The sequence below is a fragment of the Pelodiscus sinensis genome, chromosome 9 (genome assembly GCF_052426305.1).
Source record: "Pelodiscus sinensis isolate ZL-2025 chromosome 9, ASM5242630v1, whole genome shotgun sequence".
In the NCBI taxonomy this organism is placed as follows: Eukaryota; Metazoa; Chordata; order Testudines; family Trionychidae; genus Pelodiscus; species Pelodiscus sinensis.
The window spans coordinates 45,267,144-45,288,578 of NC_143060.1; the positions used below are offsets into that span (position 1 = coordinate 45,267,144).

The following is a 21,435-nucleotide window of genomic DNA, read 5'->3' on the forward strand; positions in this document are numbered from 1 at the left end:
AAACAATTTCAACTCAATGGATCATCCAACAGGCATCTCACTCTAAGACAGGTGCTATCAGTCTTCACATGCCATTCTCATCTAGTTAGTATTCATTTTCTTAGATTTGTTTCTAATGCAATGTAATTAGGACATTGTTTCATCTTTGCACTAGAGACCAACTTCTGTAGCTTGTCATCTTTTAGCCATTATCTTGATGTTGTAAGATTTTCTCCATAGGTTTCCATTTATGAACATCACTTATTTCTGTCTTGACTTTGGAATGTTGCCCTTAAAATAAAATGGCTTTGTTTTCATGTTATCAAATCATCTACCATGACTTGATTTGACATTGTCATAAGGGAGTTTTAGTGATATTATGCCCAATGCAGCAAACAATGAATTAGTGTCACTACAAATATATATAATTATGGTACTGTTGTACAAGAGCAGTAGTTATTTTTCATATTTTATCTCTGTTTAAAGCCCCTAAGAAAGCCTACTCAACATTTAGAATTACTATGCTCAGTATATATATGGCATCTGAAAACTTAAAACCATTCTAATCCAAAACAACCCACGTTACATTTTTAGTTTTTTACTATTTTGTGAAAATCCTTAAGGTCAAGTGCCCTAAATCAGTTTTCTGCCTATATAATTTCAAACAGGTAAGATATTAAACCCTCTGAGTTCCAGGGTTATCAAATTAGCTGTAGCTAAAGCAACATTAATTGCACAGTTGTGACTAAGAACTATCATTATCACTTCTTATGTGATAAACACAATGGTCACACTCCTAGACTAGACAAGTTTAGCTTAGTCATGATGACCTGGATTTTCAAAAGTATCCCCCCTCCTTTCCTATAGCCTGAATTCTGCAATTGTCTACTCATAAGCAGAGTTTTATTCAAATCATTGGCAGATGGGCCCAACCATGCACGACAGGTTGTAGGAATGGGCCTATCCTTGTTATACAGAACACCTAGGAAAATAGTATAGATACCATGGTAATCATGCTAAGTTATCTTTAGTTAAATCTGTATAAGTATTTCTCATGACCCTATTAAACTAGTATCTCTTTGATCATTTATGGATAAATGCTGCTTCTGCCCCCAGCCTGCAGAGACTCCCCTGAACAATGAGAGGATACTATGTGTTTATAATATATACACAGAGTTTCGTTTTGGTTTTCTTCTTTCTCCATATTCCCACACTACCAATTCATTGACGTAAGTGAACATGTTTTTATAAATGAATGCTTAGAGAAAAGTTTCCTCAGTACCTCTAGTTATTCACTGGCAGTAAAATTAAAGCTCCTTCATTGAGTTTTGATACAATGACATTGTTTGTGCCAAAGTTAAATGAATATCCCTAATTTTTTCACTGCATGTAAACGTGCTATTTGCAGTTCTGTGCAAACCAAGCATTCTCGTTATGCGTGCGCGCGCACACGCACACTCTCTCTCTCTGTCTCTGTCTCTGTCTCTCTCTCTCTCTCTCTCTCTCTCTCTCTCACACAAACTGTCTGAACAACTTTACTTAAATCTGGGTTCCACTGTCCCCATTCATCTACAGAGCAGTCTGGGTGGTACACACAGGTAAGTATATCATCCTACTGAAAACATATCTTAAACTATTTAGACTTTTGCAAAGGTGATAAATATCATCCTCAGCCAGCAAGCATGGGGTAGATGGGAACAACCTTGCAAGTGGGACATATATTTCCCAGCCTAATGGACATGTATTCTTTCAAGGAATGTACAAGGCATGAAATCCTAGACTAAGTGAAGTCAATTGCAGACTTCCAGTAGATCCTGGATTTCACCTTTGAGCTTTTGAGGAATGGGGTAGCTAACTTGCCATATATAGGGTCCAAACCATTGAAGTCAAAACCATTAAAGCTGACCAAGATGTGTCTTATAGTGCAGTTAGGATTGTTAATCCATCTACTCTTGAAAAGCGATGCTCATATATTTACTCTGTCATGCTTTTATGCTCTACAATTCACTCATCACATGCATTTAGACAATTAGCACTGCCTGCACTCCAGCTCCCAAGAAAACTGTCAAGAGAGCATGCAGAAGAACACTAACCTGGAAGTGGAGAAATCCTTTAAGGAGGTAGACGTAGGAAGGGATGGGGGAAGGAATGCTGTAATAGAGGGGAATGACAGAGTAAGAGAAGATACTGAAAAAAATACAAATAGGCAAGAGACAGACCAGAAAAGAAAAACATCTTGTAGGAAAGAGAAAGGGGGCTGCAGAGAGAATGTGAACCAAAACATTTCTAAAGAATAAAAAAATCTAAAATAAGTGAGGAAAAACTGCAGAGACCTAAAGATGAATCACGATATAGAAGAAAATAAAAAGAGAAAAGGTGGGGAGGAGATACATAACTAGTTTTATTTTATCAAAAGTTTGCTTTCCACAACCTTTTTATTCTGTCATGTAATAGTCCTTTTAATGTTTCTAGCACACATGCTACATGCTCAAAATGTGAATACTGTCCTAGTTTTGGATGAGAAGAGGCAGCTCACTCTTTTCCAGACTCAAACCTTGTGATGACCTTCATTTCCCTTTTGAAAAACTGACTGTTCTCTCTCTTATCTATGTTTCTGACCCTCCTGCCTATCTTTTTTGTTGGGGGGGAGGGGAGGAGGAGGAAGGCAATAAGATGCTATTTTAAGTGAACTGTAAATAGTAAAAGTAGAAGAAAGTGTCCCAGAAATATTAGGGGAATACATTTTCTTCCCTTAACTGACAATCAGACTAGGTGTAAGGATACAAAGAACTTATAATTGGATCCTGTGGTCACACTTGAAAGAAACACAATAATTTTGTATATTATTTTACTCTAAGTTGTTGTCACATCATCTATATAGTTAATTTATAATTAACAATAGTCCTGATTAAATCTGTTAGGTTTTTAATTGCAAATGCCTGAAACTTAAGCTTTATACAAACTGAGAAATTCCTCCATGCATTTTTCATATATGAATATTTAAAAATTATTAAAGCTTATCAATCATCCTCTCCTGATAAATAACAATAATGCAAAATCAATATGTTTGAGTAAGTGTCCAACTAAATTTTATGAAACACTATTGTACCATCTGCCATTTGAACTGCCTGACCTGGTTAGAAAAACAGGGCTGGCTTTCAAAAAGTTCCGATTTTAATAACATCTGAATTACAAAACAAACTATTTCTTCAAAATATTTTGCAACTTGCAGCAAAGTTTTCAGTATTTATGGAGGTCTTAACCTACAAAAGTTTTCAATATTTTATTAATGATCACCTTGGGAAAGTTGCCCAGTTTTAAGTTAGAAAATTAATTCTCTGAGTTAACAGCAGTATTTTTTCCCTCAGTTAGCAAAGCTGGCGAACTTTGTCCTGTTTTGCAGGTGGCTTTCATCCATCTAATGCAATGATCTGAGAATAGCATAATCAGATGACTGTAGCCTACTTATTAATTGGTGAGAGAAGGTGGGTGAGATCATATCTTTTATTGGACCAATTTTTTGGGGGGGGGGAGGACACAAGCTTTTTTAACTCAACAGAGCTTTCCTTCATATCTCACCAACTTTGTCTAATGTCTTGGAACCACTAAAGCTACAACAACACTGAAAAATACTAATTTCTGGGTCATCAAAAGCAACTTTAAATATACGGGTCAGTTCTTCAGAAGGCAGAAACCATAGAAACCCCACTGAGAGGAAGGAATCAATACTCCTAAATACTGCAGAGATCTCCTGGATAGATCTTTGCAGCGTCTGTGTGAGGAGTGGATTATTATTGTTTATTTGTATTACAGTGATGGTTAGAGCCCCATTTTGGTAGGCGCTATATATACTAATATGGTAAAAGTCCCTGACCTGAAGAATTTACCATGTAACTAGATAAGGCAGACAAAAATGCATAGTTGTTGAGTGACTTACCAATCAGTAGGGCATCTGTAGGAAGTCTGAAATTGTACTCATATCTTTAACTTCAAAATTTCCCGTCCTCTCAATTTCAGGATAGGATAGGGATTTGACAAGTGGACTTCTGCATTGTGTGGATTCACTGGGAACAAAATCCCATGTTGGATGAGCAAAAGTTAACCACTCCGACTCCTAGAATCTATGCTTCTCTGCCCATCTCATTCCTTGTTACATATTAGACTAGACACTTGTGCATTAGGATGGCTATACGAGTAGTATACGATCCCATAAACGGTCCTGCAGAAAAGAAAGTGCCATACAACTTGAGAGCATTTTCTTTGTGGTGGAAAACAAGCTTGCCTTTAGTGTGGAGGGAGGAAGCAGATATAGGGAAAGAGAGTAAAATAAACTTATTTGCTCTCTGGAGGTTGTTTTCTAAATGTGATCTCTTTAAAGTAATTGTAATGAGAGCCACATGAAAATCCCTGTGTTCTTTAAGAACTGAAAAAAATTGCAGGTTTTGGAAGTTATATTGAGACGTTTCAGGGTCAAACCATGCAGTCAAGCTTTGAGTTTTATATGTCAACTCTAGCTCATATTGGAAGTTATATTGAGACATTTCAGGGTCAAACCATGCAGTCAAGCTTTGAGTTTTATATGTCAACTCTAGCTCATATTTTGAAAAGTCATCAGTGGATGTTTAATGTATACAATAGAATCTCCAAGATATGAACACTGGAGATGTAGACTGACCAGTCAACTGGACACCATCGGGAACCGGAAGAAAGCTATCAGGCAGCAGAGAAAAAAACCAAACAGTACTGGCTTAAGATAGGCACATCTGAGCTGCCTGTCCTACCCCCACGCTCTACTCATCATGGTGTGGGGCAGTCACTTATAGGTAGGAAATAGTAAACGTTGTTTTTCCCTGTCTGGGAGGGAACAAGCTTGCAAACTCAGATCCTGGGAAATAAATTTCCCAAGTTGCTACTAAAATGTGGCCTGGAATATAAGCTGCTGGAGCCAGAGTCTGCACTACACTCTGAACTGCAGTTCAGTTTTAAAGGGCCACAATCTGCACCACATGCCCACTGACACTACAGTGCCCCAGGTGTCTCACTCATCACCTTTGCAGCCATACGGCTAAAACCAGCTGTTTATCCCCACCCGAACCTCCCCCCCTCCCCCAGTTACCAGGCAGCCATGGCAGAGCCATGAGCCTCACCTCCAAGCAGTCTTCCCTGAGGCGTCTCCCATAACAGTTTGTTCAGAGTTACAAACATTTCGGCTGTGTCTACACTGCACCCCTTTTCTGGAAAAGGGATGCAGATTAGACACTTCTAAATTGCAAATCCGCGGGGGATTTAAATATCCCCCGCGGCATTTGCATTTAGATGGCTGTCGCTTTTTTCCGGCTTGGGGATAAGCCGGAGAAGAGCTCCAGTCTAGATGCGATTCTCTGGAAAATAAGCCCTTTTCCGAAGGATCTCTTATTCCTACTTTCAAGGGCTTATTTTCCGGAGAATCGCGTCTAGACTGGCGCTCTTCTCCGGCTTATCCCCAAGCCGGAAAAAAGCGGCAGCCATGTAAATGCAAATGCCGTGGGGGATATTTAAATCCCCCGCAGATTTGCAATTCCGAAGTGTCTAATCTGCATCCCTTTTCCGGAAAAGGGGTGCAGTGAAGACACAGCCTCTATGTTTTAGAGGAGGTAGCTGTGTTAGTCTGTTTCAGCAAAAACAACAGAGTCTGGTGGCACTTTAAAAACTAACAAATCCATTAGGGTGTCGGAGCATAAGCTTTTGCGAGCTACAATTCAGTTCTCAGATGCAGAAGAAAAAGAAAGAGGAAAAAAAGGATACAGAGATGGGATTGTGACATACAGCAGAGTTACAAACAACATCATCCATTTCAAAGGTGTCCCACTGGGGTTCTATTGTATTGAAGGTGCCTAAAATGACTCATTTTGACATGTCATCTTAGAAAAGAGGAAACTAAGGGGGGATATGACAGAGGTCTATAAATCATGACTGGTGTGGAAAAAGCGAAGAAGAAAAAGTTATTTACTTATTCCCACAATATAAAAACTAGGGGTCACCAAATGAAATTAATAGGCAGCAGGTTTAAAACAAACAAAATGAAATTTTTCTTCACTCAGTGCACAGTCAACCTCTGTAACTCCTTGCCAGAGGATGTGGTGAAGGCTAGGACTTCAACAGGGTTCAAAAAAAAGCTAGATTCATGAAGATTAGGTCCATCAATGGATTTTAGCCAGGATGGGTAGGAATGGTGTCCCTAGCCTCTGTTTGTCTGGAGGTGGGTGAGAGGGGAGAGATCACATGAGGATTATCTGTTGTGTTACCTCCCTCTGGGGCATCTGGTATTGGCCACTGTTGGCAGACAGGATACTGGGCTGGATGGACCTTTGGGCTGACCCAGTATGGCCATTCTTATGTTCTTATGTTTTTAATGCCTCCATCTCTAAAAACAACAAGCTAATCTTTTAAGGCCAATGGAGATGTGCCTGATTAGTCCAAGGCCAAATTTGTTCCAGGATTTACAGGTCTGGGTAGGGATGTAAGTGGACATAAGGTTATTGCAATCTCCTGTGTCCTGTGTGATTCACCACAGTTTAACATAATAAGCAGTCCCGCAGGTATCTGCCAGGTTATTACTGAGATACATTTCTTCTGAAACTTATAAGAAAAAATAAAATATAAAATGCATTGCTCAGGTACAGCTCCGATGCTGCACTCCGAAAGCCAAGCATAGTTATATTCAAGACTTTACATATAGACCTTTTCTCACCACAGGAGTGACTGCAGACCTGTAACTAAGGCATGGCTTATCTGAATGATGTCAATAACAAAATAGAAGTAAAAGATGGTACAGTAAACTCTGAAAATAATGACCACTAATTTAAAGAAGCAGGATGGGTATTTTGTGTATCTTATTTCTGGCCTAATACGTGCAATTGTTTCCACCTTGATATTTCTTTAAAAGAAACAAAGACAAATAGAGCCATTTACAATGGTGTTCATTTTACAATGCTGGGAACATTTAGGTGGAGTTGTTAATTTTTTTTTATTGTTCATCAGTGGGTTTTGTTTGATAGAGAGCAAGCTCATAACAATACAAGTGTCAGGGTAAACTATCCTGACAAAATACTGCATTTAAGATTTAAAACATAATATAATATGAAAAAACTTAAGAGATTTTCCAAACGTATCTGCCCTTCCCTTTGCTCTTTGTGGCATGTTGACAAGGATGCTCAATGACTTCTTTGTTTCGGTCTTCACCGAGAAGTCTGGAGGTGTGCCTAACATAGTGAATACAAGCAGAGAGAGGGTAAGTTTAGAAGACAGGATACACAAAGAACAAGTTAAAAATCACTTAGGAAAGTTAGATGTCAGCAAGTCACCAGGTCCTGATGAAATGCATCCCAGGATACTCAAGGAGCTGATAGAGGAGGTATCTGAGCCTTTAGCTATGATTTTTGAAAAATCATGGCAGACAGGGGAGATTCCAGAAGACTGGAAAAGGGCAAATATTGTGCCCATCTATAAAAAGGGGAATAAGAACAACCCAGGAAACTACAGACCGGTCAGTTTAACGTCTGTCCCAGGGAAGATAATGGAGCAGGTAATTAAGGAAATCATATGCAAACACTTGGAAGGTAATAAAGTGATAGGGAATAGCCAGCATGGGTTTGTGAAGAACAAGTCATGCCAAACTAATCTGATAGCTTTCTTTGATAGGATAACGAGCCTTGTGGATAAGGGAGAAGCGGTGGATGTCATATACCTAGACTTTAGTAAGGGATTTGATACGGTCTCGCATGATATTCTTATTGATAAACTAGGCAAATATAACTTAGATAGGGCCATGATAAGGTGGGTGCATAATTGGCTGGATAACCGTAGTCAGAGAGTTGTTGTTAACGGTTCTAAATCCTGCTGGAAAGGGATAACAAGTGGAGTTCCTCAAGGGTCTGTTTTGGGACCCGTACTGTTCAATATCTTCATCAATGACTTAGATATTGGGATAGAGAGTACGCTTATTAAGTTTGCAGATGATACCAAACTGGGTGGGGTTGCAACTTCTTTGGAGGATAGGGACATAATTCAAAATGACCTTAGCAAGTTAGAGAAATGGTCAGAGGTAAACAGGATGAGGTTTAATAAAGAGAAATACAAAGTGCTCCACTTAGGAAGGAACAATCAGTTCCATACATACAAGATGGGAAGCGACTGTCTAGGAAGGAGCATGGCGGAAAAGGATCTAGGGGGTCATTGTGGACCACAAGTTGAATATGAGTCAACAGTGTGATGCTGTTGCAAAAAAAGCAAATATGATTCTAGGTTGTATCAACAGGTGTGTTGTAAGCAAAACTCGTGAAGTCATTCTGCCGCTCTACTCTGCACTAGTTAGGCCTCAGCTGGAGTACTGTGTCCAGTTCTGGGCGCCACATTTCAAGAAAGATGTGGAGAAATTGGAAAGGGTACAGAGAAGAGCGACAAGAATGATTAAAGGTCTAGAGAACATGACCTATGAAGCCAGGCTTCATGAACTGGGCTTGTTTAGTTTGGAAAAAAGAAGATTAAGGGGGGACATGATAGCAGTTTTCAAATATCTAAGAGGGTGTCACAAGGAAGAAGGAGAAAATTTGTTCCTCTTGGTTTCTGAGGACAGGACAAGGAGTAATGGGCTTAAAGTGCAGTAGGGGAGGTTTAGATTGGACATTAGGAAAAAATTCCTAACTATCAGGGTGGTCAAATATTGGAATAAATTGCCAAGGGAGGTGGTGGAATCTCCCTCTCTGGAGATATTTAAGAACAGGTTAGATAGACATCTGTCAGGGATGGTGTTGACAGAGCTTGGTCCTGCCTTGAGGGCCGGGGGCTGGACTCGATGACCTCTTGAGGTCCCTTTCAGTCCTATGATTCTATAAGGCTTATATAAGTGACCAGTTTTGGTCTCAATTCAAGTACAGATGCACAGCTTTATGCTGCTTATGTGTTAGAAATATTATTTACAGTTACTACAGGTCCTAAGTCACTAAAATCGTAGCAACATAAATAGCAGCAATTTGAATGTATATAGGGCTTGTCTTTTTCAAAGCCATTTACAAACAATGTATCTCTCCTTCCAACACTACAGTGATACAGTTTAGGGTATTAGAGCTGATTGGAAAACTAAAATAACTATAAAATTCATAGAAACTAGCAATGAAATTCCATGAAAACTTTCACAAGTGTTTGCTCTGATCCTCCAAAACAAGCCTAATTGATTAGCTATGTATAACAGATGAGCAAACTAAGAAATAAATGAAATGACTTGCCAAGTTCAGAAGAGAAGGTACTGACATTAAAAGGATTAGAAACTCATAATTACTATCGCCTAGCTCTTTGCACAAGCCATTAGTCTATGCCTTTGTCTACCTTCATTAGCTTTTGTATGTGGTTTTTGTGACTACACAAAAAAACATTGAAATTGAAAGTTTGTATGCAGCACTTTTTATATCTGACGTCTTAAATCATTCTGGAATGCATTAACAGAAGTGTTGTGAACAAGACACGAGAAGTCATTCTTCCCCTCTACTCTGCACTGATTAGTCCTCAATTGGAGTATTCTGTCCAGTTCTGGGCACCACGTTTCAAGAAAGATGTGGAGAAATTGGAGAAGGTCAGAGAAGAGCAACAAGAATAATGAAAGGTCCAGAGAACCTTCTATGAAGGAAGACTGAAATAATTGGGCTTGTTTAGTTTGGAAAAGAGAAGATTGGGGGGGGGACATTATAGCAGTTTTCAGGTATTTAAGAGGGTGTCACAAGGAGGAGGGAAAACAATTGTTTTCCTTGACCTCTGAGGATAGGACAAGAAGCAATGGGCTTAAACTGCAGCAAAGGAGGTTTAGGTTGGACACTAGGAAAAACTTCCTAACTGTCAGGGTGGTTAAACACTAGAATAAGTTGCCTAGGGAGGTTGTGAAATCTCCATCTCTGGAGATATTTAAGAGCAGGTTAGATAGACATCTATCAGGGATGGTCTAGATGGTACTGGGTCCTGCCACGAGGACAGGGGACTGGACTCAATGACCTCTCGAGTTCCCTTCTCGTTATAGTGTTCTATGATTCTATGATAATGCATTTGCAATTTTGTGTGTGCAAATTATTGTAGGGGGTATTTTATAGCAGTTAGCATTTCATTGTGTCTGTAGATTTACTAGTGAAATGCTACCATAATAATTCACCCCCAAAAAACTAGAGGCAAAAGATCAGAGACTAACTTAGAAAACATGTTGTCAGTACATTTTAAAAAAATAGAAAATGAACTGGCAAATAAACTTGTTTAACTGACTACTTGGAAAAGACAAACTTTGGTATATATCTAATTTGCATTCAAGCCCAAACATCTCATTTTCTATTTTAAAAGGGTATTTAATTAACTATTGATTTCTACTCAATTATTCAAGGCCAAAAATGATCAATATTGATGGAACAGATATTTCACCACCACTATTGCCTAAATCAAATGAAATGTTAGAGGCCTGTTACATTAGAATAAGCAAAGCCCAGCTGCTTTACCTTTAAATAAGATAGTACTTTGTATTTGTTCTTTTCATATTGCTACTATTAAGTGAACACTCCATAAATTGTATGAGTGTGTGTGTATGTATGTATATATATATATATATATATATATAGGTCTTAATTATAACAGACATAACACAAATATTGTGTCCCACACCAATGGAGGGCCACACGTGGCCCATCAGTGTTCTATAGCCATGTCTCCGTTTGCTGTACTGGAGATTGATCTTCTGGTATTCAGTTTAGCGATTCATGAGGAGTAAGGGAAGCCAATGGGACCATTTGCTCCCATTGACTTTCCAGTGTGAAGACACCTCCACGACTTAAGGTATATTGATTCCAGGTATGCTCTTTATATAGCAAGAGTCGTGTACCTTAAGCCGACCTTCCAAGTCTATTATAGACATGACCTATGTGTGGCCTGTGAGAAATTTTGTTTAATGTTGCCCACATTCAGGGTTGCCAGATTCCACTAGTTTCCGTCCACATATTTTTTTCCCCTACTGGTATTACTAAAGCGACAGGAATGTAAAGCAAGGGCAAGTGAAGTGAGTTGCATGCTGACAGCAAACAACATTGACTTTGAGAGCCGTGCGCTCCCTCTGCCTCCCATCAAAGCACTGCTACGGTTCAGTCAGCACACCCTGAAAATTCTAGGGATGCAAGCCTGGTTGGTAAAACTATCCTATGTGTGGAGGCCATCTTGGTTATGATAATCGTGTGGTTCACTCATGCAGCCCACTCAGTAGCCTGGGTTGCCCATCACTGTGCAACACGGTAAATCTCAAAATTACTTTATTATTCCAGTTTATATTCATCATGTAAAAATATCGCAATGTACTATACTAAAGAACACTGAAACGCAAACATATGGCCTTCCTCATCACAATATTCTCCACATACTGTATTAGTTGTACTTTAATAATCACTTCAGACATTCTGAACAGAAACTGTGGATGCTTTTCAATGATATTTCAAAGGATTGAAAAGCAAGAAATAATGAAGAAAGGTGTCAAATGAGAAACTTTGATAGATATTGCCTTTTGGTTGTTTTCATATTATTACATGCTGGAGAGAATGTGCACCAATGTAATCACTTGGCTCATTTGTAAGCAAAGAATTAGAAATTGGAGAAGGACACTTCAGAGTGAACAACTCAGTGGCTGGACTTTTTTGTTGGTTCAGCTGGGGGTGCTAAAAAGAAGGTAGATGAAATATAACTTGGTTTTTGACAAATCAAAATCATTTTTAGAAAAGCTTTGGGCCAGACGTGTAAAGCTTATGTAAATTATCATACAGATTTTGTAAAGTTCTGCGGAGCTTTACCAAATAACATTTGAGAATCTGGGCTACATGTTTGGATTTTAGCTTTCATGGGTTTTTTACATTTTAAAAAGTAAAGCATTTGTGTCCCACACCAATCTGTGAATGTAAAGAACAATTAGCAGATCTTACAGGGGAAATACTAAGAATTTTTTTTCTACTTTGCCTCCTTTAGTGTGTTCTCTGGATGTTACATGGTTAAGCAATATATTATATTGGTCTTCTAAATCTTGGAGTTCTTCCGCTAGGGATGTAATAGTGCAGTCAAGTAACCAATTAACTGATAAGCAAAAGCTTATAGGTTAATGCTATAAACTACACGCATTCCCTCTCCCCCTCCAATATATTTTTTAGCAGGCTGGCCAGCAGCCCGGCTCAGTGCCATCTTGCATCGGGTCCGGGACCTGTCCCTCATGAATTTAAAAGTGTATTGGGAGCCAGGTGGGCAGGCAGTCTGGCTCAATCCTGGCTTGTACCAGGTCAAGGACTTACTCCCCACTGTTGCTCTGCATTTAAAGTGTGTTAAGAGCAAGGCAGGCAGAAAGCCCAGCTCAGTTCTGGATCACACTGGGTTCTGGAGATCGGACTCTCCCCACACAGGGGCTGCTGCCACCCTGCTCTGCTGCCTCTGTGGGGCGATGAGCAGCTGGTGCATAAGGGGAGCTGTTTTTTCAATTGGCTCCCCTCCCAGGCCACCTCCTGCCTGGCACCCCACGCTGCTGCCTCTGATATAGATTAACTGATTTTTTGATATCTGTACCTTACAGTAAATCCAATCATGATTTCATTTACTCAGGTAAAATACCTAATGATTGCATGGGAATTTTGTCCAAGTTTGGGGTGCAGGATGAGCTCCTTAGTCCTCATTAAAACTAAAACAAAAATACCTGCTCTAGGAATTATTTGGGGGAAGCTTTATGGTCTGTGTTACGCAGGAGGTCAGACTAGGTGATCACAAGAGGTCCTTGTGGCTTCTGAATCTGAAAAATTTCCATCAAAAATGGGAATACCATCTATAGAAGTGGTTTTCAAAAAAATTGTGACCCACTTGAAGAAAATCAATGATGCCTGCAACCCAATGTTTATATTTTTGACTAAAGAGCAAGCTTCAGGGTCGGGACAGGAAGAAAGAGTTTGAGATGCAGGACAGGGCTCAGGGCTGGAGCAGGGGTTTGGGATGGCTTACCTCTGGCGACTCCCAGTCAGCAGCTTAGTGGGAGTGCTAAGTGAGGCTTCCTGCCTATCCCAGCACCGCAGACCACATAGCGCCCCAAAAGAGGTCTAGCTCCTGGGTGGAAGCACACAAGTGATTCTGTGCACTATTCTTGCCCACGGGTTTTACCCCTCCCCCAGCTCCGATTGGCTGAGTTCCTGCCTTAGCATACCCACTGCAAATCAGCCTTCAGCAAGGCAGTCCAGTGCCTGAGCTATCATGACCCAGTACTGGGTCACAACCTATACTTTGAAAACTATTTATTTCTAGCTCACTCTACTCTATACTATAATCTAGAATTGACAGTGAGACAATAGCATGGGATGTCTGTACACACCCATAGAGGGGAATGTTTCAGTCCAGTTTTGTTTAAATAATGGAAAGAAAGCTTAAACCTTTAAAATAACTTCGTACAAAAGTCTAAAATTTCTGACAGTGACTCCTTCCTCTATGGTAACTATTTTAGGTATTTCTAATGTGTCTATCACCCTGATACCTAAGCACCATACACAATTTTTTTTAAATGTAGATCTTTAGTGAAAATAGTGCCCTTTCTCCGTGTTCCCACATGAATGTGGTATGTGAATTTAAACAGCTAACATTGTTCAACACCCATAAAGCACGCTGATTTTCCCATGCCATATCCCCTACTGGTTTTGTTTCTTTTCCAGAACATTCATACAGAAAAATCACTTTGTATTAGGGGCCGATTTCTCATTCCATTCTGTTCATTTCACCTCACCGTGTTCCATTTTTAATTGCCATTAATGTTTTCCAAGAGTACTGTGATGTTGGCATTCACATTGTCCTTTCTAAGAAGGCACTCACCAGGCTTTCCAGTTCAGTAATAATAAATAATAATAAAGACACTAAAACAGTGGGTAACTTCGTATTAAAGTTGTCTGAAATGGAGGAAAATATTCTCTAAGATTATGCAACAACAAAATGTAAGGGACAATAGTAAATGATAAAAAATAGATAACAGCAAATGTTTGGAATAACATCTTTATTTACATTGCTAAAGAGAGGAAAAAATTAAGTTCAAAGTGTTGTGTAACAAATAAACTTAAGCTTATTATGCTCTTCTATTTTTCCCCTTGTCCTGCAGCAAATGTATGTGACAAAGAATTACTGCAATGCCAGAACGGAGGAACATGCCTCAAAAACATGCGATGCCAGTGCCCTCCAGCCTACACTGGCATTTTGTGTGAGAAGTTGAAGTGTGAAAGGGATCCAGGAGGTTGCAGCCAAAACTCCGGCCAGAGGGCAGTGACACACGGCCCTCTATTACCGCTGACTGCTCTACTAGGTGTAACTGGACTTTTCATATTCTAGGTTCCGTCTGGTTGATGGCATTGTGTTCAGACTGCTTCAGGAGGAACATGCCACAAAAAAGCAAAACAAAACCCAAGCATTTGCTACTAAAATTTAAAAAAAAAGAAAAAGAATAAAACCACGTATACACTAAGAAGGCCCAACTGAACTAAGCCATATTAATTGTGGACAGCACTCTGAGTCAAAAGACTGTTCATATCTGACTCAAGACAAGTTGGCGCTGCCAATCTATTACTACAAATAACAATGCCAGATGCAAAGTATACACAGGATTGAAAAACCTTTGACAGCTCCCAAAATGGAAAATAAAAAACATTTGCCACTTCAACATGGTGCGCTACTGTACCTCTGCCCAGTGTGTGGACCAACCAAATAGAGGCATTCTTTGCTGTCAGTGCATTGTGGGTATAAGGAAATCTGTTAAAGCTGCCATATTGGCTTGCTTCAGTCCCTGATTCCCTTCCAACCTGTGCTTTAGTGAACGTTGCTCTGTAACCCTTGTTGGTTGAAAGGTTTCTTTGTCTGATGTTAGTGATGCACATGTGTAACAGCCCCCTCAATAAATCTCAAGACAGTCATATCCTTGTATATTTTAGCAGCACTGCATCAGAAAGATGCTGTGTTCATCTACTGTACAAGAGTGGCTATAGGGAAAAAAAAGTGTATTTATCCTTTTGTATTCAAATGAAGTTATTTTTCTTGAAATAATGTACAATGTAGATTTTTTGTATTATTGACAATTTGTGTTACCAGACAATTTATTAATGTATTTAATTCTAATCAGGTAAGAGAAATATTACTTTTTATTTAGTCTTTTTTTTCTTTGCTCCTTTCATTTAATTGTGCAGAGATTTCTCTGTATGGGCAACGTGCTGGCATCAAAGAATATCAGTTTACATATATAACAAGTGTAATAAGATTCCACCAAAGGACATTCTAAATGTTTTCTTGTTGCTTTAACACTGGAAGATTAAAAAAATAAAATTCCTGCATAAACAATTTCAGGAATTTGTATTGCAATTTCTTAAGACAATTTTAAAAATTATTTTCCTTGCTCATTTTACCGTGGATTAAATACAAATTCAATGTCAGAATTTAGTTCATAATGAAGTCAGACTGATGTTTTCTTCTCTATCAAACCACTCTGAATAAAAATAGATATTTTGTTTGAGGAAAAATTTATAAAACACTGAATCTGTATTCACTCTAGTTATTCCCAGAATTATTCCAAGATTAATTTACGAAGTATTAAGGAACATTTTCTTAGCATACAACTTTTGAGGATTGAAAGTAATGAAGTCAATATAGCCGTTTCTTAAATGTGCCTTTCAAAGCTCTATTAAAAGGAAATGCTTATTTATATTCAAGTATTAGACTGCCTTGGAAACTGCAACAGCAATGGCAACCACAACACAGAAAAAAAATTCAATGATATAACTTTTAATAAAGTCAGTTTTAGTATTTAGAGGGAGTGTCAAAATATACAGACACAAGTAGATAGAAAGTGCTGCTCCAGCAAATAAAAGTTTGTTTTAAGTATTGCCTGAGGTGTAATAAATTCCTGTTTCTGACTTTTATTAGGCCAATTACTGAGTGTGACAGCAATGGATACAGAGAAGTACAGGCAAACCAAAACCATGGCAATGTTTCAAAGACAAGGAAAATCAAAAGGCAGCAGCACCGTTTATATTCATTTCTTAGCAGATTTTTCAACATACATAATGTAAATTTTTAGCAATATGATAGCCTAGAATGGAAAAAAAACAGCACAGGCAAAATCCTAAGGGTAATAGATTCTATTTAGCTACCTACTCCCCTCTGGTGACAAGGCAGTGAATTTGGAAAATACCTCCTTGAACACCTCTCCACCTCCAGTGGGCCGAGGGGGGGGGGGGGGGGAATTGCTGGCAGAAATCTTGTGAAAATATTCCATGAGGGAACAGTATAGCTTTACAGTTTTTATTTCCAGAAAAGCCCATGTGGAGTATGACAATACAAGTAAACAGGTAGCATTTGTTAAAGTTACCACCTCAGCCCCGCCTGTGGAATGTTTGCTAATCACACCTGCAGTCTCTCAGTTTACAAAACAAGGGTGAGATAAATAAAAGGTATGACTGTGTAGTGGCATATGTAATTGTAGATTTATATTAGAAGCATGCTCAAGACAATAAACAGAAAATTATATTGAAGAATCACTCAGGAATATAAATGCAAATATAGGTGAAAAAGAGCTGAAGATTACTTATAATTAAATGGATTTCTAGTATTAAAGTGTGGAATTTAAGTTGTCTTGAAGTTTATTAGCCCAGGCCGAATGCAGACCATGTATTTACTGGAAAAGATTCACTTTAACAGTCATTATACAGTCAAGGCTTTGTGAAAGTGCTCAGGAAGCATGTTGTGCATGTCTGATTATGCAGGATTCTGCCAGACAATGCTGAAGTATAATGAATATCTGATCTTAATCACTTCATCTGCATTTCAATTTCATGTAGGTCTGATCATCTAAAACAACGTGGATGACACAGCTTTTCATATATTTATATAGCATTTTCTGCATTTCATCATATAGGTCAGCCTGCTTTTAATAAAATGTGGATTTTAGGTACATGTCCAAAGGAAAGTGAATTTTCTTTTCAATCACCATTTTTGTCAAACCTCTTTGTTTTTGCCATACTGCACACTGTAAAGGAACTGCAGTACCTGAAGATTTTTGAATACTAGTTCTGCCATGATAGAATATAAAAATATAATCCACAAACACAAGAAGATTGTCATACCACTCTGTATTGCTTTAATTCAGTTCCCATTGACATCAATGAGGAAATTAGGGCGCTACCATCCTGTATTTTCCATATTGAAAATTGGCAAAACAATAAACTCATCCTGCAGAAGTTACCATGTGATCTTTCAGTGTCCACAAGTAGCCATTGTGATAGATGTTGCAACTTCTTGCAATATCTTTGTGAGCTCTTGGTCTATTATAGCATTTTGGGCCACAAATGCTGTGTAATTCCATGGGGGAGGGTGAGCCTAGCTCCTCCAGAAACTAACAGGGAGGGGGAGGCATGGGAGAAGAGGCAGGCGGTGGTTATTGCACAAATTCATTCAGGATGTAACACCAGAGAATGATCTTACCTGGGAGAGGCGTGCATATTCTAGTTCAGACTGGATCCTCCAGAGACCTATAGACAAGGAAAGGATTGTTGATAAAAAAAAATAGCCTAAGTTTACACTGATTCAGGGCCTTCTTTCTGATCAAGCAAATGCAGAGGATCATTAGTCCAAAAGCAGGCCCCAATCCTTTATCCAAAAGCAATATGTCCAGGATTTTTGGACTTTGTGACTGGAGAGCTTTGTGCCCCTGGGTAAGGTTCAGTGTGGCTAACGCAGAGGTGAGCAATAAGTAGTCCTCAGGGTGGATATGGTTTGCCAAGGCTAGCCTCATGGGCCACCAGGACTTTATTTACCTACATGTCCACAGTTACAGCCATTTTCACCTGTTGGCCGTGGATCACTGTTCCTTGGCAATGGGAGCTGCAGGAAGCATCCTGCATCTCCTATGGGATGGGAATGGCAACCCATAGCCAACAGGAGCTACAAATGGCGGGACCTGCAGACACATAGGTGAATAAAGCGTTAGTGGCTTGCCCGGGACTAGCCCTGGTAAACTGCCTCTGGCTTACTGTCCATCCCTAGTCTAGCACAGGACCATCGGGAGAAAAAGGAGGGGAGAGAAAGAAAGACTCAGGAAATGTTGGACAGCATGACCCTGGAGCTTTTGGTTTGGATGCTAGTTAAAGAGATTTAGGATTGCAAGCAAAAATGTTATCCCCCATTTTTGGTGCCCCCGCATTTAGAAAAGCAGAACTTTGTACGTTTCTTGCATCAGATTGCGCCAAAAGACAATACCAGACTCAGTCATCAATTTTTACTCTTCAAAGCCCAAACTTTCAGTAGCAACAAGTCAAAAAGGGGGAAAGAAATATATATTGTAATGGGTGGCGCACATACGAAAATACTTCATTTAAGTGAATAAAGCAAACCACCACAACATACAAATGCCTTTCCAAAATGTGTAATCAAAGGGCGCCATCCTACCTGGGTATTATTTTACGTATCTTTCAGCTAACTTGGGAACACCATTCTAGTCCTCAGAGGTCCCATGCAGATTTGTTATAGACTCATTGGAACTCTAGATTTATTAAACCACTGAATTAACTAGACTCATCTATGCATGGAGTTTATTCACCAGTAAGAGATAATTTGAGTCATGTTTGTTCTTGCTAACAAATAAAAATCCAACTACTAATATTTGGTATAGCAATTTATTTTAGGTATACAATTGTGAGTGGAATTACTTGTGAATGCTAAAATGCACTCATCACAACACAGTCTGGTGCTGCTAATCTGGTTTATTGCCTAGTTCTGATAAATTTATAAGTCAGTTTAATCATCACTTTCAGAATGCTACATACTAGAAAGCTCAAGAACCTGGAAATTACTTTCACATAATGTGATAGGGAATTGTAACATTTTGTAGCAGTGGCACGTCCCTGAGTGAAATGGAAGGCACAATGTCATTGGGTTACCGCAAGCTGTTGGGGATTTTTGTTTGTCTTCTGTTTTTTTACAATAGCACACAATATCAGTTACTTCACTATTATTGGGATTGCTGTTTGTTATGTGCATAGAACCAAATGTGTTAGGCTCTTTGAAGACAAATATGTCATGATCATTGATTCAAAAAACTTTACAATCTAAAAAATGACCATAGAAGACTGATATAATGCAGTAAATAGAAACAAGTGAAGATTAAGCACTGTACCTTGTAGACTCCGTTGTGTTTTCTGCTTATCTACTTAGCTAATACATGCTTTCAAAGGAGTACAAACATACAGGCCCTCAGTGAAAAAGTGCATTTGAAGAAAGGATTAATGAAGATGCAATTTGCTCCAAATCAGGAAGAGTTTCAGTCATAGAAGGCCATATGGAAGAAGTCCTGGGATAATGAATAAACTTAAAAAACAAATAAAAGGTCTGGTAGCACTTTATAGACTAATACCACAGGTAGATTGTACCATGTGCTTTTGCGGGCACAGCCCACTTCTTCAGATGACCGGAGTTTTACATCTGAAGAAGTGGGCTGTGCCCACGAAAGCTCATGATACCATCTACATGTTTTGTTAGTCTATAAAGTGCTACCAGACCATTTTTGGTGTTTTAAGTTTATCCTGTACAGATTAACTCAGTTACCCCCTGAAGCTCCGATAATGAAGTGAGTGCATAATTGATGGTCCTGGGCAGAACAAAAGCACTAGGTGGAGTGGAGTGGATTGGATTAGATTAGATATTTACATGCTCCAAAATGCTGCATCAGCAAATGTTTGCAATGCACTGGTAAAGTATGTTATCTACACTGGAAACACGTCATTTGTAATGAAAGTGAGCTATAATTATAAAACAAAGGCAATGATTCTACTGTAGATTATTTTCATACTTTTGTTGAATGAGCACTTTAGACTTTCCAGTTTAATTTTTTTATATTTCTCATGTAATATAATTCTCACTCCCTACACTGATTTTTATTCTATCTAGCAAACAAACCATGAGGAAACTTATTCTGGATTCTACAAGCTTGAACAAGCATATCATGAAAAATATTTGGAAGTAAAAATAGCTATATAGCAGGGGTGGGCAAGATACGTCTCACGGGCCGAATCCGTTCTAGGACTCCCAGGCATGCAACAGCCACTGTTTTAATCACATGGCTGCTCTGTGTGTCTCTCTGCTCTGGAAGCATGGGGAAGCTTCATGTGATATCCCCTCACCCAGCCCAATCACCAGCTCCTATTGGCCGGACACAACCAGCCAATAGGAGCTGAGAGATTGGCCGGAGGGACGGGGCCAGTGCAAGCCTCTTTCTTCTCCCAGAGCTGAGAGCCACATGGAGGGAACAGCCTGCAGTTTTAAGCAGTCTGGGGATGCAGCAGACAGGGAGCCCAGCCTGCCTTGGGGTGTTGCAGGGTTGCTGTCCAGGAGATGCTTAGGTAAGCACCTCCTAGCCAAAGGCTGCCTCTGTCATCCCTGCCCCTCCCACACTCCAACTCCCTCCGCCAGGTCACCATCCAAACCCTCTGCCCCAGGTCACAACTCCCTCCTAGACCCTGTACCCCCTTTTAAACTCCTCCCCCAAGCCAGAATCCTCTCCTGAACCCATATCCCTCCCTAGCCCTACACCCCAACTCCCTTGACCCAGGTCACACAACCCCCTCCTTCACCCAAACTCCCTCTCAGGCCTCACACTGTCTCCTGCACCCCAGTCCCTTACCCCATGCACCCTTCTGCACCCAACCTCCACCCTAGACCTTGTACCTCCTCCACAGTAAAGTGCAACTTGAGACTGCTTTCCAAAATCTTGACATGGCCCCCCTATCAAACATTTTTGCCCACCCTTGCTATATGGGCAAGGGACATGTCATTTCAAATTCAAATATTCCTATAGCACTTTACTCAACAAGACCTCTCACTGAAGCGAATGTGCTATTCATTAGGGCTACGTTTACACGACGAGTTTTCTTGGGAAAAAATATGCTAATGAGGGACTCATTTGCGTGAGTCATGATCTCATTTGCATATTTTCTGCCGATCCATTTTTGCGCTAGGGGTTTTTGCGCAAAAACAAGCAGTGTGGACGTTCTAGCCCCCTGACAGATGCTTGTCAAACCTGCTCTTAAAAATTCCTAATAATGGAGATTCCACAACCTCCCTAGGCAATTTATTCCAGTGCTAAATCACCTTGACAGTTAGGAAGTTTTTCCTAATGCCCAACCTAAACCTCCCTTGCTGCAATTTAAGCCCATGACTCCTTGTCCTATCATCAGTGGTTAAGGAGAATAATTTTTCTCCCTCCTCCTTGTAACAAATGTTTAGGTACTTGAAAGCTCTTTTGTTCCCCCCTCGCCCGCTCAGTCTTTTCTTCTTCAGATTGAACAAGCCCAGTTCTTTCACTCTTTCCTCACAGGTCATAGTTTCTAGTGCTTGAATCTCTGTTGCATGTCTAATTTCTCC

General features: G+C 39.6%; 1 protein-coding gene across 7 annotated transcripts in view; it reads left to right on the plus strand.

Moving 5' to 3' along the window:
• Positions 1-15,363, plus strand: part of NTNG1 (netrin G1) — a 259,028-nt gene extending 243,665 nt beyond the window's left edge. For all 7 annotated transcript variants that reach the window (XM_089780552.1, XM_075936636.2, XM_075936637.2 and 4 more), the window contains one exon: positions 14,138-15,363. In XM_089780552.1, coding sequence (XP_089636678.1) covers positions 14,138-14,364 — 227 coding nt within the window. In that variant the 3' untranslated portion in view covers positions 14,365-15,363. The remainder of the gene's footprint in view (positions 1-14,137) is intronic.
• Positions 15,364-21,435: the final 6,072 nt, after the last annotated feature.